The 26,017-nt window shown below is 51.7% G+C and overlaps 5 protein-coding genes across 5 annotated transcripts; 3 read left to right on the forward strand and 2 right to left on the reverse strand.

Moving 5' to 3' along the window:
* Positions 1-3,795: 3,795 nt before the first annotated feature.
* Positions 3,796-5,174, forward strand: PC9H_006567 (uncharacterized protein; the record flags this gene model as incomplete). Its single annotated transcript, XM_036776112.1, has 8 exons — positions 3,796-3,843; positions 3,901-3,987; positions 4,040-4,150; positions 4,213-4,276; positions 4,436-4,515; positions 4,563-4,631; positions 4,683-4,883; positions 4,935-5,174. 8 exons carry the CDS (start codon positions 3,796-3,798, stop codon positions 5,172-5,174), a joined length of 900 nt encoding a protein of 299 aa, XP_036632131.1.
* A 479-nt stretch (positions 5,175-5,653) lies between these two features.
* RIPK2_2 (Receptor-interacting serine/threonine-protein kinase 2) lies at positions 5,654-6,946 on the forward strand (the record flags this gene model as incomplete). The annotated part of the gene is made up of 6 exons (XM_036776113.1): positions 5,654-5,707; positions 5,756-5,824; positions 5,880-6,086; positions 6,140-6,214; positions 6,263-6,490; positions 6,542-6,946. 6 exons carry the CDS (start codon positions 5,654-5,656, stop codon positions 6,944-6,946), a joined length of 1,038 nt encoding a protein of 345 aa, XP_036632132.1.
* A 601-nt stretch (positions 6,947-7,547) lies between these two features.
* PC9H_006569 (uncharacterized protein) lies at positions 7,548-13,725 on the reverse strand (the record flags this gene model as incomplete). Its single annotated transcript, XM_036776114.1, has 7 exons — positions 7,548-8,344; positions 8,398-8,662; positions 8,713-8,879; positions 8,934-9,319; positions 9,379-9,608; positions 9,671-11,855; positions 11,984-13,725. The coding sequence occupies 7 exons, from the start codon at positions 13,723-13,725 to the stop codon at positions 7,548-7,550; spliced, it is 5,772 nt and encodes a 1,923-aa protein (XP_036632133.1).
* Positions 13,726-17,423: 3,698 nt separating this feature from the next.
* On the forward strand, positions 17,424-21,288 carry PC9H_006570 (uncharacterized protein; the record flags this gene model as incomplete). The annotated part of the gene is made up of 9 exons (XM_036776115.1): positions 17,424-17,758; positions 17,816-17,865; positions 17,920-17,970; positions 18,331-18,542; positions 18,601-19,025; positions 19,086-20,064; positions 20,125-20,405; positions 20,462-21,024; positions 21,077-21,288. 9 exons carry the CDS (start codon positions 17,424-17,426, stop codon positions 21,286-21,288), a joined length of 3,108 nt encoding a protein of 1,035 aa, XP_036632134.1.
* Positions 21,289-21,575: 287 nt separating this feature from the next.
* PC9H_006571 (uncharacterized protein) lies at positions 21,576-24,698 on the reverse strand (the record flags this gene model as incomplete). Its single annotated transcript, XM_036776116.1, has 4 exons — positions 21,576-22,220; positions 22,270-23,851; positions 23,926-24,063; positions 24,199-24,698. 4 exons carry the CDS (start codon positions 24,696-24,698, stop codon positions 21,576-21,578), a joined length of 2,865 nt encoding a protein of 954 aa, XP_036632135.1.
* Positions 24,699-26,017: the final 1,319 nt, after the last annotated feature.

Genomic DNA, 26,017 nt, shown 5'->3' on the forward strand with positions numbered 1-26,017 from the left:
CAAGGGGAGCGAGAACATATGGGCTTGGCTTCAGCTACTGGCTGTGCCTCCCACACTCTTGCGTGCCCTGTATTTCCAGAGGGAGTCCTACGCGGGTACCAAGGGTACGGGTGGAGGCGAGGGGATGCGATGGGGAGACCTCAATAGAGAGGCGAGGGTGCAAGTGCGGAAAGGAACTAATATTTGAACTAAGGTAACTGTATGTATGGTACAGGAATATATACTGGGGAACACGTGGCGTCTGCGCATTCACAAAACGGCAATGAGTTCGGTAGGAATACATACAGTATGCTCGAATATGTACAAGTCCAAAAACCCGTGACAAGTCCGTGTAGCCATGTATATGCACGGCCCGAGTCTGTAGCCGGAACGCCTGTCAGTAGCCCCTAAGGGGCCTCCTGGATGCGCCTATAACACGAAGATCTGAATAAAGTTGGCCTACCCACTATCTTAGTGATGGCAGAGAATGCTAAGCCAGAGATGTTCAAGGTGCGTGGGGATCATGTGACCTTGTGATGCATTCTAATGTCAATTGTGTTGATAGGCCATTGAATCCGGAGAATATAGAGCCATTATCATAAATCCTGAGAAATTAATGAGCCCCACCTACGTGTCATAGACCAGTCCTCACGCCCCCTTAGGGGTCCCCCCTACGCCCCTTTTTGGATACTCAAACCTTCGGAGTCCCTCGGGCTCCGCCCTTGCGGCCTATGCATGGTATGCAGCACTTGGATTCACCTGTTACATGTTTCACCTACATGTGTACTTACATACTAGCCTCACTACATACATGTGTTAGTCAGTATTTATAGTAGCACTAGTAGACATGTATTCTCTACTCTGAATCTTGGTTCCTATTCCGTCATCTTGTCTTCTAAAGTCTTTGCTGCGGGCTTCTCCGTGGAGCTTGCCTCTCACCTTGCTCTCTCCGAAATCGGAACACTGCAGGGCTAGGAGGGCGCAGCATCAAAGCTGAAGCCAAGTCCCATGTGCTCTGCTCGTCCGCACGTCCGTGCTCCCGCTCCCCTGTACGGATGAGTCAAGAGGCCCCTTGACACGGTCCTTAATACTACACTTTATTATGGAAGAATAGAAAGTTTACCCCGACAATTCTCAATTTCGTCTTCAACAAGGCCCACTGCATCAGTCAGTGGGGTTCATTCCAGAGAGATTACCTACATTTGGGAACTCTCCGGTTCATCTTGCCTGATACAATTCCTTTCTTTGTTGTATCGACCACACTACCACCCCCCGTTCTAACAGAGGTGTCAGTGATACTACAGCTATGCCCTGGGTAAACAAAGCATTTCATCTGCTCAAACAATTGTCCGAATATTGTGCTCATCATACAACAGATGAAGCACACCATAATGAGCTAATATGGATCTGTGGGCTGCGCCGGCGGTAGCTTGCTTCAAAGTGCTAGGGCAAGGATTCAGTGTATATTCCTAGACTAGGTAGATGGCTAGCTATTACTTGCGTACTATGCATAGAATCTATGAGTGCTAGGAGGGCGCATATGAGTTCTCATCGATATGCACCCAGTGTGTACACCATAAGCTCAGAGAATTAGGCGCGCGCCACGTCAGCAAGTCTCGAGTTGATGGAAGTTGAACAACCTTCACCAAATTACAGTCTTAAATCATCAAATCTCTACCAAAAGTGCTGCTTTCTTGGCACAAACCAACTACGGCAAGCAAAATCCACACTTCTGTTATAGGCACATCCAAGAAGCCCCTTAAGGGCTACTAGGGGCGCATTCACGTGCATTCCTGGCTATGGGCTCGGACCATGTGTACACGCGGCCACTCGGACTTCTCAGGTTACGGACTAAGTACATATTCTGTAAGGGCAACCTCAAGATGGCCGACAGCACAGGCCTAGCAGAGGGAGAATCCAAAGAAATGAATAAGACTAACTACAATACATGAGAGAGCTGCTCACCTAGCAGAGGGAGAATCCAAAGAGAACAGGATGGGGATTCTCCATGCTAGGAAGCGAAGTATATACTGTAGTAGCGTGGGAGGAATGAAGGGTAACTGTATAGTACACCAGCCACAGGTACAAACGAATATCACAAGGTACGAGGGGGCATGTGATAATGAAGTGGAAGGGGAATGTACAGGAGTCGTGCCAGCGACCTGGGGAAGTGGGGACAAGGAGTAATGAAGTGGGAAAGGAGGATAGAGGTAGCCCGGACGAGCCCCGAAGTGTATCTACGAGTCCGAGCAAGTCCGAAGCGTCCGAGCAAGTCCGAAGCGTCCGAGCAAGTCCGAAGTGCGGGAAGACTTCGGAGTCACCGGACGGGGCTCGGATGCGAAGGGAGTGAACGGAAGGGAAGCGGAAAGGTAAGGGGACAAAAGGAAAGGAAAGGGAATGAAGGAAAGGGGAAAGGAACGAGGAGGAAGGGGGCGGGACAGGGGGAATAGGAGAAAATAGGAGTGTCCCCTTACATATTCAAGCACACTGTACTTACTATGACTGGGCTCATTATTGTTTTGTGAACACGCGGACGCCGCGTGTTCCCCAGTATATATTCCTGTACAGTACATACAGTTACCTACCTTAGTTCAAATATTAGTTCCTTTCCGCACTCACATCCTCGCCTCTCTATTGAGGTTTCCCCGTCGCATCCCCTCGCCTCCACCCGTACCCTTGGTACCCGCGTAGGACTCCCTCTGGAAATACAGGGCACGCAAGAGTGTGGGAGGCGCAGCCAGTAGCTGAAGCCAAGCCCGTACATCCTTGCTTTCCTCGTTCCCCTCCGCACCTCTACATGGAACCGCGCACCCGTGGGTCCGCATATCCCAAGCCCCCGCAAGTGTGGCTCTTAACAACTTCCCATGATTCAGAATTGTGGAAAAGAGGCCAGTTCAGCCAGAAAAAAAACATGACCGAGCCTCCAAAGTACACAGAATTTGTTTTTGGCCATGGAGGGATGTATTCAGTGTGCCCTTGAAAAGATCTGCATGTTGATCCTTGTGTTGTGAAATATGACCTCCGAGGGTAATTGGTCCTGCAAAACGGCCTAACTCACCATTTTTTATGCGGTCTTTCAACGTCGGGCTACCGTCCTGCTTCCCGAAGAGCTTCAACAGTGACATTAGAGGTAACGAGTACAATGGATGTGATTCACTCGTCGAACTGAGATGGACGGTTTAAAAGCAATTGGTACTCACGTTTGTGGACCCACAACCAGAGCGCGCGGCTGAAGTGTGACAGATGGCAACCAAATACGATTCTAATTTCTTACCCGGGCATAAGATTACAAGGAAAGCACTTTGTGAATGAAAACCAGAACCGCTTTGACATCAATGATCGATGATCGGAGTGTAAACTGCGATCAATTTCTAAGCTCCGCGAGCAGAGGCCGAGTACTTCCGACCAACGTAATTGGGCGGATTGGAATTCGTCGACCTACTGTGCCGCGTTTCACTGTTGGGCATTATGTAAGGGCAAACTCAGTAGTTCTGCCAGTCAGCCATGTCCCTTCTCCGCACGTCTGCACCGGTTGTGAGCACCGATATCAGATTGTCGATGGCCCTACCTCGTGGTTGCCTGAGGATTACGGCTGGATGAAAAATGGGACCCACAGGTCTGCGTCGTCAACTTACCTCCACCGCTATTGTTCGCTTTTTGTTCAAGCTCGCTTCGAAAGTACAAGGAACACTATATGTGCCGGGATCCTGGAATCTGGAGGTACTGAAATACCGCAGCACCTCCATCTTGAGCACCCACAAAATACATTGTCTACAGACATCGTAGCTCCTCGTTGACCGAGACATACCCATCACGATGTTGATCGTCCCAACCACCAAGGAGCAGCGCACGGATTACAAAAAGGTAGGACATTGTCATCGACACCGCTGCAGTTGATGAGATACTGAAAATATTAACCAGACATTGCACCAATTCTTCGCAAGATTGTCCATTCCCCGTGGTGTACAACAACCAACCACTTATGACATAGGACTGGGCACGGAACTGGTTCGTCGCGATAGTCTGTTGAGGTCGTCTGCGACAGCGAGCTGTTATGTAGCCACAGGACCTCAAGGGAAAAGTAACATACGTGCCGGGGTTCATCGACGAGGGTGGCTTTGGGAAGGTGTACAGAGGGATATACAAAATTGGCCGGGGCAAGAAAATATGGGTGCGCAATCCCATCTTCGAACAGAAGTAGCATCACAGGCTGACATAGACATTTGACGCCAGGTTGCTGTCAAATTCCTGGAACTACCATCTGGCCCCAATATGGCTGCAAAGGCCGCACAGGCATGTACTAACCACCACACATTTATTTCTTAACTAATTCCCGACGTGGTCCATCAGTATCTCCACAGAGAGACTCTGGTTTGGCGTACCTTGAAACATCCGAACATTTTAGCCTTGTTGGGGATTTGCTCCGGTCTCAAAAAGCTCACAAGCCACGTACCAGCCCTCATATCGCCCCTTTGCCCTCATGGCAATTTGCGGCAGTACCTGGATAATAACCCCCTTGTGCACCGTTTACCTCTTGTAAGTGGCATGCTCCCTCCTTCGTATGCTTACTAACATCTGAGTAGGCATGCCAAATAGCTAGTGCCATACACTACATCCACGCACAAAACATTGTTCATGGTGATATCAAACCTGTATGTTCGGTCGTACATGCGAACTGCGTATCATGCTAAATGCTTGCATAGGAAAACATACTGATGGACGAGGAGTATAGGCCCCTACTATGTGATTTTGGCCGGTCTAGGATCATAGGCATGGACGGATTTGAGACGGCTTTGGCATCCTCCCAGCACTACACTGCCCCAGAGCTTCTCAATTCCCCGACGCAAATAGTGGCATTGACCAAGCCATCTGACATCTATTCCTTAACGGTAACTTTGTTGCGAGTGCGTTGTGCTTCCTGCCTCCAGAGATCTATCCTCACTCTCGCCCTTTAGGTGGTCACAAACCGGCCTCCGTTCCATCCCTTCGATGGACCCTATATCGTCCGCCTCCTTTCCGAAGGAAAAAGACCAGATATCGAGACGTACCGCGACTGCTCAGAAATGTCCGAAGGTCTCTGGGAGATCTTTGACCTAGGATGGGCGGCCGACCCCATTCGCCGACCAAATGCACATCAATACATGACGCAGCTGGAAGCACTCTCTCCTACTACCCCCTCTATTATCCCTGCGTAAGGCAGGGAGTGTAGGACTTGGCATGCAAAGCCGAGTACTTTCCTCTTTGTATGAATCCTCCGACGAAAGTTTTTCAAGCATCTATGTAATTACTACTTGTATAAATATAAAATAGTACCTAATGCAAAGCAACAATCTCAGCACACAAGAGACTGACAAGGGTCAGAGACATGAAGACTACGAAACTCATTTCCAATTCATCGTAAGTAGGACTCTACGATACGTCCACACGGACTTTGTCCTTGTTTGGCTCAATGGGTCCAGAATTACACTTTTGTATGAATTGTGTTTGTCTCTCCATGAGTCCAACCAAGCTCCAACCCCCCGAATGCGACGTTTGCTTACCAACAGCGATGCATCTGCGAAGCCAGCCTCAGTTAAGGCGCCGCAACTAGATTTATGTCCCTCCTTCTAAAAGATGCTATCAGGATATCACAGCACTAGTCAAGGTTACGCGCCGTAATGTCCAACGGGGAATCATGGCGCATCTGTCTTTGGGCACGATCAGCAGAGGTCGGTTTAGAAGAGAGAAGGTATGTAGTCGCGCGCGACCTTGATGCATGGTCTTATGTCCCATGCAGGTTGCTATCAAGATATTCATTGGCGGACCCTCCCTGCCAGGACCTGGCTTCGCTAACGCAATGAAAAAGGTACTATTACTGCCCACCCGAGTATTGTTCTCTTCTAGACAATGATTCTCTATAGATGTTGGAAGAGTCTTCCCGGACCTGGTGTCGTGTTGATCACCCAAACTTGGTACCTTTTTATGGGGTTGCGTTCAACCTAGCCTACATGCCAGCGCTAGTCTATCCATTCTACGCCAACGGGAATATCCTGTCTTATCTAGGTCAGAGATATCCCAGTGAAAACGACCTCGAGGGAACGGAGAGGTCGCAGACTGTACTGGTTCTTGTGAGCTTGGAAAATGGTCCTCCGAGTACGCCTTACTTACACGCGTTATTTAGTTAACAGAAGTCGCTAGGGGATTGGAATACTTACATGGCTTCACCCCGCCAATAATACATGGTGACGTTCGAGGTGTAAGCACTGATACATTTTCCCTCCTCTGAGCGATATTAAGTATTCAGGCTAGCATATTTGTTGATGACAATGGGCATGCTGTGCTCTGTGACTATGGCTTAGCATTATCTACCCCCGCAGACCTCCCCGATCATGTATTTGCGAGGCCAGTTGGTATGGCTCGCTGGATGGCCCCGGAAATCATGTACACCCGGAGACACGAAGAGACATACGGTCCTCCTACAGGTCGCACTAAGGAAACCGATATCTATGCGTATGCGATGACTATTCTGGAAGTCAGTGAAACATACCTACTTCTGTAATCGGCCGACTGACCGTTTGGACAGGTTTACACTGGACTCCCTCCATTTGGTCAACTGGTGACCGATGAAGAAGGGACACACCCGCTTGTCCGCATCGACGATGGTGCCGTCAAGATTGTGATGGAGGGGGGGCGGCCACCCCTCTCTGGATTCCTTCAATCCAACGAGACCCTTCGGGTCCTCGTGGAGAGGGCTTGGGACACGTTCCCTGAGAACCGACCCGACGCCGCTGAAATTGTCAGCATACTGGAGTCCATGATCCCCAAGGCTCCGGAAGAGACTTCAGCTGTCACAATAGAGCCCAAAGCGACTCCTCGTGGTAGCAGCAAGATCCAAGCAGCGTTTAAGCAATTGTTTGTCTATCCTTGGACGCTTGTTCGCACTTCCCTCAAATCTGGGTATGATTCGCTACGAGGATCTTTGCGCTAGTGTAGATTCATAGTCGTACAGTCTAGTTAGCACTTGATGATATACCAGCATTGGAACGTTCTTTCCTTAGATAAGTCAGGAAAGCGTCTGAAGTACGACGACCTTTGTCCTCGTGCACGACTGCATGGACTGCCAGCATGAAAGGCCAAATTGGGGGTTAGGGCCTCATGCCTTCTAGCGACCATGGCACATCTGACTTTAAGCTTTAGGAGCCACGATATTCACTTGATTGACTTCGGTCAACTTGGAAGTACTGAAGTAACGCCCAAGAACAAGGCACAAGCAGCGTTACGGATACGTCCCCAGACTCAAGCGGGGTGCCGCCCGTCGTCGTTCTCTTTATAATCGTGTATTTAGCTCTTAAATTGAGCAGTGCATATACTACGTAGCTAAGCTAACGTAAGACATCCGAGTTATTAGAGATAGAGAATGGTAAACAGTACTGATGATCCGTGGTGAGTTGCATGAACAGCTAAAGTACAAATGATACATGTGGTTGCAGAGTTGTAGATGCCTGAGGTATTAAACGTCCCCTGATGATAACAAAATGTAATACGTATAAGAAATAAACAAAATGAAACGAAAGACGATGAAAGGAAGATCACTGCACGATGCAGTTCCCGGATGACTTGTCCTTGGTATGTTTCTTGCCCTTGCGGCTGTCTGGAACCATGTCGCCCGGCATGCTCGCTGGAGGCTCCTCTTCTGCTTGGGACGGAGCAGAGAACGTTGTAAACCGCGAGCCCGAGAACCGACTTCCACGTGTTTCGTCGTCAACAGAGTCCTCACCAGACACCAACGATCGAGTGGCCTCGTGGCGACTATGCCTACTGTTGAAGCTCTCAGCGGCGGTCGCGGCGCTCCTAAGGCTTGAATTGGCATTGGTGCTCATACTTGACAAAGATTGCGGACGCTCTTTGCGATCCTTGCGAGATATGCCAGACCTGCTTCGTGCAAGCCGGTCATCGCGGGGTACTGCCAACGAGGTTGCTGTCGGAGGAGGACCAGGAGGTTCCGGAGTCAAGCTCGAGCGTGAACGCTTGAAGGCCGACATGAATTTGAAAGCGGTGGGAGGATGTGGAGTTCCGTTGTGTGAAGACGCAGGCGGCGATTGAGGAGGTGTCGCAATGTCAATGCTGGTGCGAGGAGAATGGGCAACGTAAGGGACATCCGACGCGGGACCAGCGGGGTAGCCATCGTTGGATATATCTACTGGATTCGAATAGACACTAGCAGGGTTTCCCTTTTCGGCGTAATGCGCATACAGAAGCAATTGTGCGCGTAGATCGCAAGTAGGGGGTGCATTTGGTGCACACTTCGAATGGGCGATGAGACTGCACTGAGCACATAGAACGGCGCTCTTCTTGACATTCTGTAAGCAAACACGGCATACCATCGCTACAACGGGATTGATTTAGTTCAGTCGTGAGATCAATTCAACGTAACCTCACGTTTACTGAAGGTGGTCTTCACGAAGGTGTGCTCACGAGGAGATATCTCGTTATCGCTGAGAAGGGAAGGTCGAACAGAGGAATGGGAAGTCCTTCGCCCTAGAACAGGGCTGGCGCTGCTGCCATCATCTGACCTTTGCAGATTCTCGGAGACAGGAGCGTCTGACGAGTCAAGGTTCGCCAGGTATCTTAGGGCATCGGATCTGGATTGCATGTCTTGGCTGACGCGACGCAGGAACGGTATGCTATCTTGTGGACGTAGATCCTTGATGAAGCAGTCAGTACGCGTCGTAAGTACATGCAAAAGTTTCATACCTTCAAGGCTGCATAGTTTTGCTGCAGCCAAGGGTGCTCGCAAAGCATCTCAGCGCCCGGGCGCTTTTCTGGATCCTTATTGAAGCACAACTTCAGGAAATCTTCACAGATCGGGGAGCATCCCTCGGGTAGCGGAGGCATCGCGTCTTCCACGATCCGGAACATGACTACGGATGGGGGGTAAACCGACAGACGAAGGCGTAAAGAAGCGAAAGGCATACCTGACATGCTGTTTTCCATCTCCGCATACGGTGGCCTCCCTGTCAACAATTCGATTACGGTACATCCCAACGACCAAATGTCTGATTTCGGTGAAGCACCCTTGAGCTCGATGACTTCTGGAGCCATCCAATTGGGCGTGCCAGCTACGTCAGTCATCTCGCGCTCCATTGCCCGCATGTTCAACGAAACGCCGAAATCAGCGAGTTTGACATTGCCTGTCTTCGTGGTAAGGATGTTGGCCGCTTTAAGGTCGCAATGTACAACGCCACTTTGATGGAGGTAATCCAAACCTTCCAGGATCTTAACCACGTAGCCCGCCACCAGACTTTCGTTAAGCTTTCCGAAGGCTTTGAGGGTCTGGACCAAAGAGCCGCTCTCAGCGTACCTATAGATAGTCATCATTAGCTAATAAGACGGGTTTTATACAGCCTAGTGAGAACTTACTCGAGAACGATGCTCAGGGTATCTTCGTCTCTTGCCATACCCTCATACTTAACGATGCTCGGGTGGGAAAGGCTTTTCACCAGATCAACCTCCCTCATAAGTTGCGTCACTTCGTTTTCCTTGAGCCCCTCTAACCTGATGCGTTTCACCGCGACCATCTGCCCTGTGTTCAAGTTAAGTGCGCGGTACACCGATCCAAACTGGCCACGCCCGATGCAATTGCCAAGTTGCTAGGCGAAAGTAAAACACTCAGGGGTGGATTAATAGAAGGCAAATGGGTGGGGTTACTCACGAAATGGGTAGGAAGTTTGCCTTCCTCTCTGATTATGAGTGGCCTGCGGACCGCGCTACCATCCATAGAATCACGAGATATTAAATCGCTAGCACTGGGATTGTTGGATGCTACACCGAGGTTGACCATGCTCTCGAATCTCGAGCGTTGGGGTTTCGCGCCCAAATCATCGTAGGAGTTTGGTCGGCGCTTCCTGGACGATTCGCCTTGGATCTCGCTCTGAAATCTACCTCTAACAAGCCGGGGTCGTTCGAGCAGCGGATCATCGGTCGCTGGTCGCGGAGCGGGCGACGCAGACCCGTGTTCCCCCGAAACGGTGCGCGGAAATGGCACTAGGGAGTCACTGTCACCTGAGTTACGACGGTCATCCGAAAGATTACGGGGAAGGTAGACACCACTTCGCGATCCAGGTTTCGAGCTGTTCCTTCTGATCATAACTCTACTCGACGGGATACTATCTGGACTGACATCGCGACGGAGGATGCCTTCTTTGGGTAGTAAGGCTGGTGAATCGACGCTATGTCGAGCTCGGTGAGTGGGACGCCGCGGAAATTGAGGAATGGATTCGAGACTTTCGTTACGCCGAGTAGCGCCAATGACAGCTAGCTTCCTCGGCGGTGAGATAGAAAGCGGTGAGGAAGGATATGATCCTTCGTCTTCATCAGGCGAAGGGGACTTAAGGGGGATAGGACGAGAGCTTTGGCTATTATTGTGGGCTTGAAGTGCTTCAAGGAAATCGTCAGGCCACTTTCCTTTGCCAAGCCGCAGCGCAGGAGCCTTTTCGACGCGATCTTCAGCTTCGGTATATGTCTCTTTACCTTTCGCCTTCCCCTTATCATCCCTGCCTTTGTCTCGCTCACGACTGAGTCGTTTACCGCCCTTCGTACTCGCCTCGCTATCGTCGGTCTCCTCCGCAACCCTCGACAAGTCTACTACCGGGCCATCGCTCGATCTTGGTGTGCGCTTTCTTGAAAGCTCTTCACCGTAGAACAAGGACGCAGCGATGGCGCTGCCCTCTTCGCGCCCAAAGGAGGGAGCTTCCGAGGTCGCTTCAGTGGTTATTGTCCGAATGGTACCAAACTTGTTATACCCACTACTATTGCTGTGCGGTCTCCCCCCGAGACCCGCATCCAGCAAACTAGAGTATCCCGTCGTATCCGTCATGGCGCTAGATGCCACCGATTGACGCATGCCAGCGCTGCTTCGATCGCCGTACACAGCGCCCGTGCTACTTGCAACACCATTGATGGGGACGCCCATGCTGTAGGCATGCGACGACGAGACATTGGTTGAGGTCGTCGTGAACACGGAATCTGCAATAGATTCGCGAAGAGAGTAGTCTCCCAGAGATGCGCGCGTGGAGTCTGCAACCGACAACCGACCTGTATGGGGTGAGCTCGACAGATCTCTGGTATCCCCGGAGCTCAGCCCCAAATTGAACATTCCCAGATCTTCCTCCTCCTCCCGGGTTGTACGCCTTGGGGATCGCAGCGGCCGGAGAGGGGGTCTCGAAGGAGGCGTCGCAAGTGGCGTCGCAAGCTGGAAACCATCCTTTGGCGGAGTCATCGGCGCATCTTGATAGTTGGTCCGACTGCGGTGGACATCATTCCTGCCTTCGGCTTTCTCTCGCTCTCTTCCTTCCGCTTTGTGTTCTCCTCGTTTCCGAGCTTGCTCAGTCTTCCCGCCACTCGACTGTCCAGAACTCTCGCTGGGACTGTCCGAACGCACTGGGGGCAATCCTGCAGGGGGGCTATACCTTTTCCTAGCCGTCACGGGCGACGGCGGGGGGTTCTGGCTGGTAGGAGAAGTGGACCGTTGCGCTAGACTCAGGTTTGGCGTCGAAGCTGCCGCTCGGGAAACGCTGCCATACGGCCCGCCGTTGCCTAAGCCATTTGCCGGGGTGCTGCCCATGCGTTGTTTCATACCGGAGCCTGTAAGGATTTTCGATCGATCCAACGACTGAGGGGACTCGGAGTACTTGATGAGCGCAAGGATCGTGTTCGCCACCCGCGCAAGAGACTCGCTCGACGCTTCAATCAGGTCATCTCGTTGAAACAGATCCTCGGAAGCCAAACCATACGACGAACACGCAGCAAGAAACTTCGTAACATTGGCCGTGCGCACGAAACCATCTTCACGAGGATCCGGCCTAACCACTGAGCTTGATCGGAGTTTGTTCATGAGCCTGTAGCCACCCGCACAGTCAGTACCAGATGGATATCGGGGTTCGCGGATATCAACAAATGAAGAATGGAGAGGAGCGGGTAGGGGACAATAGAATGGTGGGAGTAGAAAATGGAGACGGCGACATACTGGCATAACACGTAACCATCCCTCAATGCTTCACAGAACACCCTTCTCAATCTCTCCTCGCCGCCTGAACCTATCCCTGCACCGGCTTGAAGACTCAAACTAACTTGACTACCCGTACCACCTGCTCCCTTCCCCCATACCTTTTCCAATCGAAGCAAATTTCTCGTTCTGAACTCTACCTCATCCCAATCTCTAGCAGCATTATCATTATTCCGTCCCACAACCCACGGTCCTTTGGCGAGCTGTCGAGACAGCATGTTAACGGCGGTCCGGATAGCTTCACTATGCTCTGGATCTGGAGGAGGTCCAAGTGACGTGGTACTTATATTAAAATGTCTGTTCTGTGCATAAGGACGCTGGATGGGTGATGTGGCTCGAGGCCGTGCGGCTGGGGATTGAGATCGGTCATGTGAAGGCGATGCATTGAGTGAGGAGCGTCGAGGGGTCGATGTAGGAGAAGTGGTACGATCTTCGGGTGTTGACATTAATGGGCGTGGGGCATCCATTGAAGGACGGCGGGTTTTTGGTGGAGGGGTAGACGGAAGGTGAGTCGCTGAAGGAGAGGTGAGTCGTGGAGAATTAGGTGTTATTACTCTCGTGCCGGTACGTGTAGCCGAGGGTGACCGTGCTCGAGTAGGTGTCGACGATCGTGGTGTGGGGGATGGGGAAGGGGGAGGGTTACCAAGCGGAAGGTAAGATGAGCTCTTCGCCGCAGACTTGGAACGGGAAAGTTGGGCATTACGAGAGCTCGAGGTCGCCGCAGGAGCGGCGGATGGCGAATGGAGATCTCTGGATCCTCGTCCCGGAGGGGTGTCTAAATCTAGGACGCCATTGCGGTGCCCAGAATCGTGCAGGGAGGTCGTAGATATGGATGTGGGAAGCGCAGCGGGGGTTGACTTTGATGATCTGTGCATTCGTGGGGACGATGGTGTTGATGATGATGGGACCGTGTCCCGAATTGCTGTCGATGACGACTGCGTGGACGGCATGGCTACTGTTCCACTGCTTCGCGTGCGAGAAGGATCCCGTTTAGGCGCCAGCGGGACGGGTGCACTGATTTCCTTCGCCTTGACTGTTGCTGGTTGTAGGCTGGTGCGACGTGATCGATCTTTTCCAGGGGATACAAGAGCAGCGAGGGGTGTGGAGGAGGATGCAGCAACGGCGGGCTGGGAATTAGGCGAAGGTAATGCCTGCGAAGACAGGTGTAAGGCGGGCGAGGACATCGAAGCCTGACGGAGGGAGGGGGTCATGAAACTGGTGAACCCCGCCATACGCACCAGATCTTCGTCGTGCTCTGCGTCTTTACCTCCACGCTTCACCTTCGCAGCGAACGGGATGGGGGCGGGAGAGGGCGGGACGGGGGAAGGACTAGAAGGTGAATCCCGACCATGTCTTCGGAAAGTGACCTTGGACTCTAGTCTTCTCAGCACCCTCGACTTCTCCTTGTCCTTCTCCTTGCCCTTCGTGGTGCTATCATCGGCTGTTTCCTTCTCCTTGCCTTTGCTAGTCTTGGGGGTCAACGTCGCAAAATCATCGGTTGGGGGTAATGTCGAGCTTGACTTTTTCGACCGCGTTGCGGTCCGTATGCTGTGCTCCAACGATGATCTGATTCGCTGAAATGGCTTTGATGAGGCGTCTGATGTGCTCGGCGTGCTTGAAGTCACCGGGGGTTGTGGAGAACGAGAGGACGAAGCTTGAGGTTGCAGAGGCTTTGGGTTGGCTACGCGCTGATGAGAGGGCATGTGGAAAGGAGTGGAAACTGACACGCTGGAATGAACGACAGCAGCAGCAGCCATGTAATATTCTCAGGCATGCACGATATGTTTAATGTGATATTGTTGCGAGGGCGGCCTCGTCGAAGCTGGCGTCAGGGCGTCGAGGCAAGGGTTGAAGAAGAAATCAAATCAAGGCCGCTTCAATTTGATACGGGACTATCTAGAAAGGCAGATACATGAGAAAAGAATATCGAGCTACGATTCGGATCGCAGAAGCTGAGAAGAATCTCAGAGCCATATTGCCGGTCTAGAAGGGGGAAACTGGGGAACGGACACTGACCTGTCGGATGCTGGCCAGCAGCTGAGCTGGCCGGATAAGGACGAGCGGAAAAGGTGGAAGCGGTCGGGGGCGGAGATGGGGACGAGGAGGAGGAGAGGGTTAAAGAGAGACAGCCGTGCTGCACCAGCTCGAACCTCCGGACTGTACCCTGAGTCAAATAGGCGCCCGTCCACCGCTGACTCTGCCTGCCAACAGTATTCCTGATTCCTGTCAGAATTCTTTCTCTGCAGATAAAAGTCTCATTTTTACTCCTGGAATGCCGTCGACCATGACGCTTCATCTCTGCATCAATCCCATGCCGACATATCACACACACTGCAATTACCGACCGAAGTTCCGAGTTTGTCCAATCTGGCAGTTGGCTATCACAAGGTCTCCCAGCTCCGCAACAACACAGAGATATGGCCACCGCGAAACCACTTTGATTCTCCAACTCCATAAGGGCCCGGTCTGCTCGTCGAGATGTCAGTCCCTCGGGCCTGGGGTTGGCGGAGATTGAACTTGACAAAACCTAGCGCTGGAGTCTGCTCAGGGCGCTTGGGAATCGTCACAAATAAGTCACAGACATCATGGTGGGAAAGCGGCAATAGATACAAAGTAAATACATGCAAACTTCTGCTTTCGGTATTTCTTGTATTTCTTGTCGGCGACCTGAAGTATCCCGGCTCAGTAGGTGATATACTAGTCCAAAAGAGTTTAACATGTGGTACGTTGGTTTAGCGGTTTGCGCGCTTGAGTACTACTTTTTAGCACGGAAAGGTTGCGGGTTCGAGCCACGGATTGTCCTTTTTTCACTTCTTCGTCCTGCTATCTCACCACTAACATTCATTAATAAATAAACACCACAAGCTGTAGTACTGTTTATTGGAGGGAATAGATAATGCAGTTGATACAAGGTGCCACCAGGTATATTAACGCTGACATAATAATGTGACAGGAAGGTCCTAACCCACCCGCAAACCCCCTGGTACAGCAGACCAAACTGTCGGTTTGGAGTAGGTTTGGGCCAGGTTTGGTCCAACCGTGGGAGCCAAATTTGGCAGGTAGGGACTAACATCTCGACGAGCAGACCGGGCCCTAAGAGGCTTCCATCTTGTCCCCTGTCCCAGACATCCTCGCCTGCCCCACTGCGACTCGCTCCACGAACTTCGAGACATGAGACCCTCTGGATCATATCGCGACCACCAGGCCACACGGATCCATTTACGCCGACCCGATTGCCTCGCCCATTATTAACGCCACAGGTCAGTCTCGTTATCCCTAGCTCTGCCTGTTAAGACTGAATCAGTGATCTCCGGGAAGATGACCATTCAGAGCAATACCCTTACCTGCACGCAAGCCAAAGACGCCCCCATAAAGCAACTTTGCCCCCGTCCAATGGCTGACGGACGCAGACGCCATCACGTGTACCCCCCGCTCGACGAACGCGCCCCATTTCAGTATCTCATTCCCCCACGATCCAGATATAGATGCCCCAATCGGACATGATGTATGATATCAAATCCCGGAGGTTTGGATAAATCCCATCCTCGTTTCTCGCTTGGCTGTAAATCCTCTCACAGATCCCCGAGTCGTGCTCAGGCGCGCTGCGCTGCAATATTACGCTGGGTAAAATGTGTATATTCTTATAATAATTTCAAACGTACCCATCACCGTAGGAGCGAACGAGCGGCTCTCCTCTGACCTCGTCTTGCGGAAACCATCGACAAGATCAACCGAATTCAGAGCTTATATGAGAGACCACGCACTTATCGCAACTGCCCCGCCTTATCTCAAAAGGTGAGGCATCCATCATTCATCTCCATCAAGGCGGTACCACGGACCGGCATGCACAGTCTCCTTTGGAAGTACATATGTCCGGCCTGCACATCGAGCTCCTCGTACCGTTGAACGTAACTGTCTTCGGCGGATCCTATATTCGCCTAATAGACCGAAACGACCGAATGTCGCAAGCGGCCAGTACCACTGTACCAGACCGTACCTCTGGCGTGGGCAATTGATGCCGCCGGTGCATCTGCATGATGACGAGTGCCGAGGACTCGTCAATAATGATGTAGTTGCGCCAATATCACTCCAGCCAAGGGGAGTCACAACGATCATTCAAGGCCAATTTGGAACAGGCACCTTGTGAAACCCGACGGCGATGCAAAGGCGGGCCAACTTTGATATCGGTAGCCGGGCCCGTAGCATCGCAATAGTTTATGAGACATCGTATAACGAGTAGCTAATTTGTGCTCTGATCAATGTCAGTAAGTCAGTGCTGGCAATGACAAATCAAAGATAACTCACCCTTATCCTGGGGCGGAAACTTGCGTAGACAAGTTTAACCCAGGCCGCGTTCCGAACAAGGGGGGTCGAGATGAACGACAACTATTGTGATAGGGGGAAAGAAGCACAGGACGAACCATATGGTGCGATAGTCGGTTCCCAAGACCTGAAAGACATGGGTATGCATGTCAAAATGGCATTCGTTCGTCAGTGTCAAACCTTGCCACCGCGTCAATAGTATCAGCCGGTGCTGTTGTTCCCCGTTGATAAAGCGGCACTTCGCTGGACTTCCATTCGTCAAGGGCGATTAAAGGCGTAGAGAACCAGGTCCTTCGAGTGGCGGGAGAGATTATTCTTGAATTTCTCCGGTAGTAACATGTCCGACATCAGGGCCTGGAGCATCTTGGCTGTAAACGGAGGCCGAAGATAATAAGCAACACAACCGATTCAGTCCTCGACCTCGATCTGAGCAGCCCCGCCAACAGACAAAGCCCAAGCGAGCAAGTGCGGCCCACGATTTCCGTGGCTCCTGTCCGGAATCAATTGACGCGACGCGACGCAGCCTCAAGGGAATCGGGGTCGAGCGGGATGGGGTACGAGCGGTGAGCGGCGGAAGAGCGCGAAAGTTTCGATCGCGACGAACGTGGCGACTTGCACGTGACTTCGAGAGGTGCTCCTAGAACAGTTAACACCAAAAATGTCTACAGGTCCGAGAGGACCATCGAACGTTCCCGTTGGTGTCGGGACGTAGATGTAGCACATGTGCTGGTACTTATCCCCCCAGCCATCGGGCCCTTTGATGCTCGCCGGTAGTCATGTAGTACATCGACCACTTCGAGCTTGAAGTGCCATTGGCTACATATATGTGAGATATCTTAGTACGTACTAAGCGACATTGTATACTAATATATCTGTACAGCTACAAAGGACAGTGAATCCTATCGTTGTTCTTGAGTGTTGTTCTTAAGCCGAATGAAGCCTTCTTCAACCGGGAAGTATCTTTAGCCCCTATGTGTGAGCGCTCGTTGCAAATATGTACATACAAAAGGCGGGATCGCCGCCGCACGCGACTTTCTCACTCCCATCTTGTTTCCATCGATCCTTCAAGTCTCTCGAAATGAGCACCCGCGCCCGAACCCGGTCGGCGACAGCAGCATCGCACGTACCCACACCACAGCCCCCTCCCAGATCTCGAAGAAATCAGGTAGCAGCGCCCACTGAAGCTCTGGTAACAGAAGAGGGGCGTGGGATTCAAAAACATGACTCTGAAGAGAAGGAAAACCACAGCAAGGATGTCGCAGATCGTGAAAACGGCCTGAGTGCTGCTGGAAGGAACGTAAAACGCAAGCTTCAGACCAATGGTAAGGCGAAGGGCAAGGGCAAGGCGATCTGTACCTGCAGAGGCCAAGATGATGGAACCCCAATGATAGAATGTTCGCGTTGCGGTGAATGGTGTGTACGTTGCCTTTGAACAGAGGGCCACCACTGATTACCTTATCCTCAACTCAGGTATCACTTCACATGTATCCAGCTAAGCGAGAACGACGCTGAGGACATCCGTGAGTACTGATGACACCGATTACAAGGCCGTCTGACTCATTTGATCTTTACAGGTATATACATCTGCCCACCATGTACTGAAAAAACCAGTGAACGTACTATAAGTGAGTTTTTTCTGCTCTGCATTACCCTCTGTACTATAAAGTCGTCCCTCCGTATCGCATTACGTATAAATTACGCTCGTGTGCGCCTTTCATTACGTCGCTGTACATGCATGCACATTCGGTACGGCGCACCTACTCCTGAGTATTTTCTCTATTTTGAGTGAGGTGCATGCGCAGCACGCCCAAGCGTGGCTTCAAGTTGTTGCCGCTGGCGCTATGGTCAACGTAGTTGTAGATCGTGTACGATCTGTAGTTTGCGATACTGTGCATGCCGTTACGGAGATGGTGCTTTACTTTATTTCTTGATGCCCCCCTTTTCTTTCCCGAACGTATCGGCTGACTGTTGACTTTCTTGCTTAGTGGACTGGGAAGGTGCCGAAGCAGTGGAAGAAGTCAAGCCCACTATAACAATTCCCAAACGACAAAACAAACCCCCTCAAACGAATGGTGATCGGAGGAATGGGGCGACGGAGAGCAATCACGTTGCCATACCGAGCTCTGAGTCGGAGGGGGACGCAGATAGCGAAGATGACTATGTGTCAGAGGCTGCGAGGAGTACGATGAAAGGAAAGGTGTGTTGTCATGCAAGATGGATCGCAACTGTCTCACTGATTATCCTGATACTTTCAGCGCCGTATTGCTCGGCAATCTTCGTCTGAAGAATCCGATGGCATGTCTCAGGACGAACGACCTGGGAGGCGTCGTTTGTCGCGTCAAGGCGGCTCGCCTAGTCTCAAGCGCAAGCGGACGACCATCCGAGAGCCTGTACCGAAAAGAAAGAAAAGCGAGTCCGAAGCGCCAGCGGAAGAGGATCCCACCAGGAAGTACTGTCTAGGCAAACTTGCCGAGTTGTTTTCCAAGGTCTTCCTTAAGTATCCTCACTTGCATGTCGAAGGTGTGGCTGTGGAGAAACAGCAGGAGGAATTGACGGACGATGACAAACGCAGACTGGAGGAAGCAGCGAAAGAGTTTTCTACTGGGCTGGAGCAATGTGTTTTTGATATATACTCTGAGCCTGACAAGGCTGGAAGGCCTCACGCTGGGGCAAAGTACAAGTATGTCCCCTCTAGCGAACTGACAGTGTTTTATTTCTTGATACTGACATTCCTTTGTAGGGATCGGTTCCGCATGCTTCAATTTAATTTAGGCAAAGATGACCGTGTCGTGATCCACAAACGCATAGCTTCTGCTCAAATCACTCCCAAAGAGATATCTATGATGTCCTCCACTGATTTAGCGAACGAGGAGACAAAGCAATCTATCAAGCAGCTGGAGCAGGAAGCGCTGGAGCATTCGATCTTGCAGAAAGCAACCGTGCCCCGTGCGAAGATAACGCATAAGGGTTTCCAGGATATTGAAGATGAGAATGGTTTGTTGACGAGTACGCGAGAACTTGAACGCGAGCGCGAGCGTCAGGTGGAAGAGGAGGAGAGAATCGAAAGGGAAAGGCTTGCGCGTTTACGTAGCCAGCGTCAGCGAACGCAGTCCGTGTCTGTACCCCCCGAATCGCCTCTGAGTGCAACTGGACAGTCCCCCGCGAGATGGGGTGCTCCTCCGCCTCTGCCTAGCCATGTCTCCTCGACCACGTCCCCATTAGATCAGACTCCTATATCTGCTTCGGACACAAACCTCTATCCTTTGGAACCAGAGCTGAACCTCGCAGATCTGATCAATATCGACGACGACCTACAGGTCGCAACGAACGAACCACCACCCTCGTCCGCTGAGACAGACGTATCTCAGTTAGACCCTCACACCACCGAATCGCCTACCGTTCCCACCACTGGTATTTCCCCCTTCTCCCCCAATGCACCCAAAGCAGACACGCTTCACCAAGCATCGTTCGACCTGAATGCTATATGGACCGCTCCTACGTCTACTGCCTCCGATCAACCAAGTACCACTCCCCCGGGCTCGCCTCCTGCACATTATTCTTCGATATATGCGCGCGCAAAGAGCACACCCGATTCGGAACCTGTCGCGGAAGACCAGGACTTCGATATGTTCTTGGAAGAGCCCACTCCCGAGACGCCCGCCGTAGCCGACCCACCCTCGTACAACTTGGATTCGCTGCCTCCGGTTTGGTCCGGGAAGGTAAGACTCCGTTATCCTGTGTAGTTCACTTTCGGGTTCTGAAGCATTACATTATTTCAGATTAGCATGCCACTTGATTCGACAATACCTCAAGAAACGCCGGTAGTAGCTCGTCAAGTTGGTGGTCGAACTCTGGTACCAGAGTCCCTACTTTGGAAAACACTGTTTCCGTCAGACATCCTCAGAATCGAAGGCCGAGTCCCTGTAGACAAGTCCGCAGAGTATCTACTGCAGATGCGCATGAATGCAAGCAAAGAGCTCATTTCCGCGGCCTTCTCTCCGGCTACAGAACAAGATACCGCTCCTTTGCAAATCATCTCTGACTTCCTCATTGGTAAAGGGTATGTTCTCAGATCCTTCTATGTATGATGAGTGATCAACTAACTTGACCACTCAGGCGCCACGGCCTAATATTTCCGTGGGGGCATCGACCAAAGGATCACCATCCCGGCCGCGAGCTGTATATTATTCCTTTGCTCTCGACTGAACCCTTACCAGAATACATCGAACTTTTGGACGACTTGAAGCTACCGAAAGTTCGAACGACCAACTGTCTTATTGGTATATGGATACTTCAAAAGGGCAAACTTGCCCCTCCAATCAACACCTTCATCGCTCGACCGCAAACAGTGCACGAAGGACCCTCCACTGCCCCATCCATTCATTCCCCTGCTATCCCAACTCCTCCTTTCCCCCCAGTCGCGCCTCAAATCGTGCCTCAAATCGAACCCGCTGTCCTAGCCGCGGAGGTGGCTTCGTTGACACCCGAGCAAATCCAAATGATGCTCAGGACACTCACTTCTGGGTCCGCCGTTCCGATTCCAGTTGTGACCGACATAGTGCCTCCACCACCGCCTGCTGCCCCACCCGCGCCACCCGCACACTGGGGGAACAATGTGCCAACGTTTTCGCAGGGTGGAGGACCACCTCCACCTTTCCCACCTTATAATGACATACGCGGTAATCACAACGACCGCCCTTACGGGGGTGATCGACGCGACTCCGCTGACAGAGGGAATCGGGGAGACCGTGGAGGTCGGGGAAGGAGTCGAGGACGGGGTCGTGCCCGTAGAGACGATGATGAGTTCACCAGAAGACCTTCAGATTCCGGATGGCCAAGGCGTCACCGTGGTGATTACCGAGGAGATGACTATCGAAAAGAGCAGTGGACTTAGTAGTGTCCCTTCTATCTCTTGTGCCTTTTCCATTCCATTAATTAAGTAGCGTAGTAAATCAAATATTTTGTATTGATAGTATACCAGTTGATTTCTCTGCGAACCTCCGAGCTCTCAGAACATAAGTTAAGATGGAATTAATTGCGTGTGGCTAGAGGAACATCTGGATAATATCTATTTGGTAGTATACTGAAAGCACAACATTGCGTATCAACTTTACTATAACCCTTATCGCACCTACAACCCCCTCGTCAACAAGGGTGATAACTAAAATACTAGACGGCAAGACGAATGAACATGTAAAGAAGGTGGAGCGGCGAACGAAGTTCAGGCAGCTTAGCTGCTCGGAGGAGTAGGCTCCACATTTTCAACCCACTCAGTGAGCGACAGGCCTGCCGTCTGGCTAGCCAGCAAAGACTCGTGGTCGTTCTTAACTTGTGACCGTTCGTCCTGGAGGCTGCTGGGTGTCTGCGATTTTCTAGGCAGCTTGGGGTTGAACAGTTCGGCGGATCCTTTGGGAGGTGGTCGTTCGAATCCACGATCAGTATCTTCTAATCTGAAGTTCATGTCGTGACCATCAATGTTGTTGGGAGGTGACATATGATTAACCAGTGCTGGTCCTCCTTGATTAGCCGGAGAGCCCTTAGGAGGGCTGACAGCAGATCTGATGACCGAAGAATTGGTCCACGCGCCAGCCACTGTCGGGGCTCGAGTCTCCCGTTCGGAATTAGACAACGGCGGAAAATCAGTAGATTCTAGCACGGGTTGCTGGTGCGGTCTGCCATTGCCATTGGAGGATTGGCTTCGTGGTGGCGAAATCGGTGACACCTTCCGGTTATTTCCATGGTCGTGGTGCCTTGCGTGCGAGGCGAGTGTAGGTTGTGGTTTTAGCCCTACAGCCCAATCGGGGCGAGCGGGCAACGGATGCTGAGATGAAGTAGACGTGTATGTTCGTCGCGACGAAGACGAAGTAGAGGATGACTATGGAAAGGTCAAAACATGGACGTTCGAAGCTACACAGAGGACTTACAGCCGTCGATGAAGCTTCGTCACCAACTGATGAACGCGAACCATACCCAGAACTTGACATGCTGTTGCCCGACATTCGTCGGTTGGTCAACCTTGGTCCGACTGCGTCGTTAGAGACGTTGTTCGTATATTGCTGGTATCCAGAGACCCCAGGTCCATAGCTCCAAGGACCACGCGTTAGAGGAGGGATAGATTGCCCACGGCCTTTGTTGCCGTTGACAGGACCTGAGCTCATGCTGCTTCGTGAGGATGCTCGCGAATGGCTCACAGAACCATTGGTTGAGTTCCCGCCCATGTTACCAGGGATGTATGGATTTGATTGGCCGTTGGTGACTCGATCCGTCATGTTAGGCTCCACGCCGTTCATTGGCCTTGGACCAGCATACATAGGCTGATGTGCATTTTGCGGCAGTGGATGCTGGGGCGGGGGATAATACTGGCTAGGGTAAGGGTAAGGCGGCTGCATATAGCCGTATGTATTGGGTGGGCTTGGTGCCTGGTATTGAGCATGCTGATCATTTTGTGGATTGGGAGGCTGTGGGTAAGGAGGGAGAGGATTTGGCCCGTGTTGGGGCGACTGAGCCTGATGCATGTGATGCGGGGGCGGGGGAGGAGGCATCGGTGGCTGCATCTGGCCGGGAGGAGGGGGCATATTTGGAGGCCAGCCATATGGAGGATGGCCATAAGTTATTGGAGGAGGGACTGAAGGGTGGGGAGCGTAAAATTCGCCATTTGGGGTAGTTTGAGCGGCGGATTCAGAAGTATGATTGTGGGGAGGAGGGTACGGGTAAGGCGGATAGTATTGGGGGTAGGGAGCGTAGTATGGTTGCGTTTGATTTGGGGGTGGCGGATAGCTAGGGTGATATGAATATGGATGTGGCGGATACTCAGAGCCAGGACTAGTGCCAGAATACGGGCTATGGTACGGGGTTTCGTAAGGAGGAGACACCATGGCAGTTGGGTCATAGTGAACCCCGAATGCCATGGAAGGTGAAGGAGCCCGGGACTCTCTTGAACTACTAGGGCCGCTTCCCAGAAACTGAGGTGCAGAAGATCGAATAGATCTTGAAGAGGAAGTGGTAGAGTTATTGCCGGAGCCCCGCTTAGAGCTGGTTCGCCGTTGTTTATCCTTTACCACTGGAACTGAGCGTTCGCTCTCAGTAACTGGCGAGTCGAGCATCTCATCCCCGTCCACTTCGCTAACACTCCTTGCACCGCCACTGGCCGATCCAGATCCAGAAACCAAGCTAGCCGTAGAGGAGCTAGCGCTGATATCCTTATCCTTTTCTTTCTCTTCAAAACCCATGAAGATTCTTGAGCGAGCCTCGTTGTAAGCAGCCTCACGTTCTTCGATGGTGCGCCTTTTATTCATAGCACCACTATTACCAGTGGCGTTGCTGCGCCCGCCAAGGCTCCCCGCCTCAGATGGTTCAATATCGGACGAATCATTATCTTCGCCGGTTACGGAGCCTGCTTGGGAGTTGGGCTTCGATTTTCGATCGCCAGTGTGGCGAGCCATGATCTTGAATGCTGGCTGAAACTTGTTTTCAGCTGGAACGAGATCGCAAATTCGACGCGAAGGGCTAGTCAAAGCGAGAAAGACGGAGTATCATTGGCGGTGTAAATGCAAGGACGATGAAGAGGACAGGATACCTACATTTGGCTTTCAACGACGTATGTCACAGATATCCCCTTCGTCGTTGGGTCGTTCTCTGGCCGTAGTCCATAGTATGCTGAGCAGCGGTGGACCAAAAGTCTTTGGTAGGTGGTCGAGGGAGTGAGGTCGATTCGTTGTCTAAATCTTGAGTTAGCTCCATTGCGACATATTGATGGAAGCATGCGCATATCGTGGCAGTTATTGCGCCGACGCTGATGCCCCAATAAAAGGCGCGCAAAAGGGAAGAAAAGTGCGGGGGAAGGGGAAACTCACCGCCGATCGTTTATGAGACCCTCCATGAGTTCACCCAGCTTAAGCACGTAAAGACGGTCCTTGCTTTTGAGCGCCTCAAGAATTTGCGGATCAACATCAGTTACTGCCTGTGCTGATGAACCACCAGTGCCGTCGAGATCGCCGGACAACGAAGGCGACAGAGAAGGCTTGTCAGACGACACCGTCGAGGGCGAGCGCCTGCTTGTAGAATTGGTCGCTACGCTTCCTGTGTTTGATGATGGGTTCTTCGCCAACATCAAAATATTCGGCACTGAGGCTGCTGGGCCCACTGCGCCTGAAGTCATCGCGCCGTCGACGACTGGCGTTAGGGATGGCGATGAGTGACGAGAGCTCGGCATTGATGATGCTGGTAGAATGCCATCCGACGACGTGAGGCGCATGGCTTTATCTGGAGGTCTTTCAGCACGCTGGATGTGACCCCACGCCGCACATTGCGTCGAGGAGAGGTCGTACAGCCATGACATACCGAGAAGGGACATTTTTGTAAAGTCTTGGGTCTACAGTGGGCGAAATTGGGTGAAACTGGACAATAATGTCGTGAAAGTTGAGGCGGCGTGAATCTTGAATTTGTATGTCAGAATTGGAGAAGGCGTCGAGGCATTCAGGGCATCTGGATAAGGACGAAGGGGACGAAATGAAAGAGAGAAGGGAGGGCACTTATGAACGGATCGTGGGAATATACGCTCCCTTTTCCAGTGCGGCCACAATCGTCCAGATCTCCGTACCGACTATGATTATCCCCGGCGCGTTACTTTGTCTATAGAGTAGTCTGTGTGGTACACACAATGCCTCGAATCCTATGTTTTAGGGCGTCCGAAGACTTTTACGATGCAGTATGCACCGGCCTCGCAAAATCCGGCTCACTAAACTTGGATTCGATAAAAATTCAAAAGCCCTCCCTATATACATATTGCGCAATTGTATCCGATCTTTCGATTATACGATACAATAAACTGTGGAATCGGGACCGGATGCGGTGTTTCCTGTCTGCATTATCTGGGACACACCCAGTTTGCTATTCGTGCTATGTGCTATCTGAGTGGATTAGTACATGAGATCCTTGGCAAGGTTGAGTTATCCCACATAGACGAGTAGTATCTGCGGCAAGAAAAAGGTTATCATTCACGTCGAACAGGTTGAGGAGAATCATGCAAGGTAACCGACAGGACTTATACTCGACCAAGATACTTCCAAGAATGTTAACGTTATTAGGTCTATAGCACGCGCACGCAGTTATGTACGGCATCATCCGCTGCGCTGTGGATCTGTGACGACCGACTACGGGTCGATTGAATTGACTTCAATCCTTCTTCTAACGCGCAGTCCAACTGTGGGTACCGTTGAGATACAGTTTGCGCCCGAGCTTGGGCCTAGCTGATCTCCCAAGATCTTAAGCGCCATCTCCCACTCTACCCTGCCCGTCATTGCAGCCTGTGAACTTGCGGTCGGTAACGTTCAGAGGCCCCTGTAGGTATCCCCCTGACCGTTCTCGTGAATCCTACTGCACTCCGGAGTGGCGACGCTTTATCTGGCTCTGTGGGAGGGTCCGTACCGTGCCGTGTCGACCTACTCAAATGAGAAGGGCCTGAGTAACTGCTACCCCTGACTGTCGTCCTTCGGCACACACTCCAGCGTGAGATTGAGCTGAATGTTCGGGGAAGGCGAGAGACCATTTATCGCGACTAGAGGGCCTTGCTTTATATCTGAAAGGGTGTTCATCTCTACGCCAAGTACTGATTGGGTTGAGACGCCATATATGTTGCCATGGCCATTTAACTATCTACTTGACTTGAATAGA

The sequence above is a fragment of the Pleurotus ostreatus genome (assembly GCF_014466165.1).
Source record: "Pleurotus ostreatus strain PC9 chromosome Unknown scaffold_4, whole genome shotgun sequence".
Classification (NCBI taxonomy): Eukaryota; Fungi; Basidiomycota; class Agaricomycetes; order Agaricales; family Pleurotaceae; genus Pleurotus; species Pleurotus ostreatus.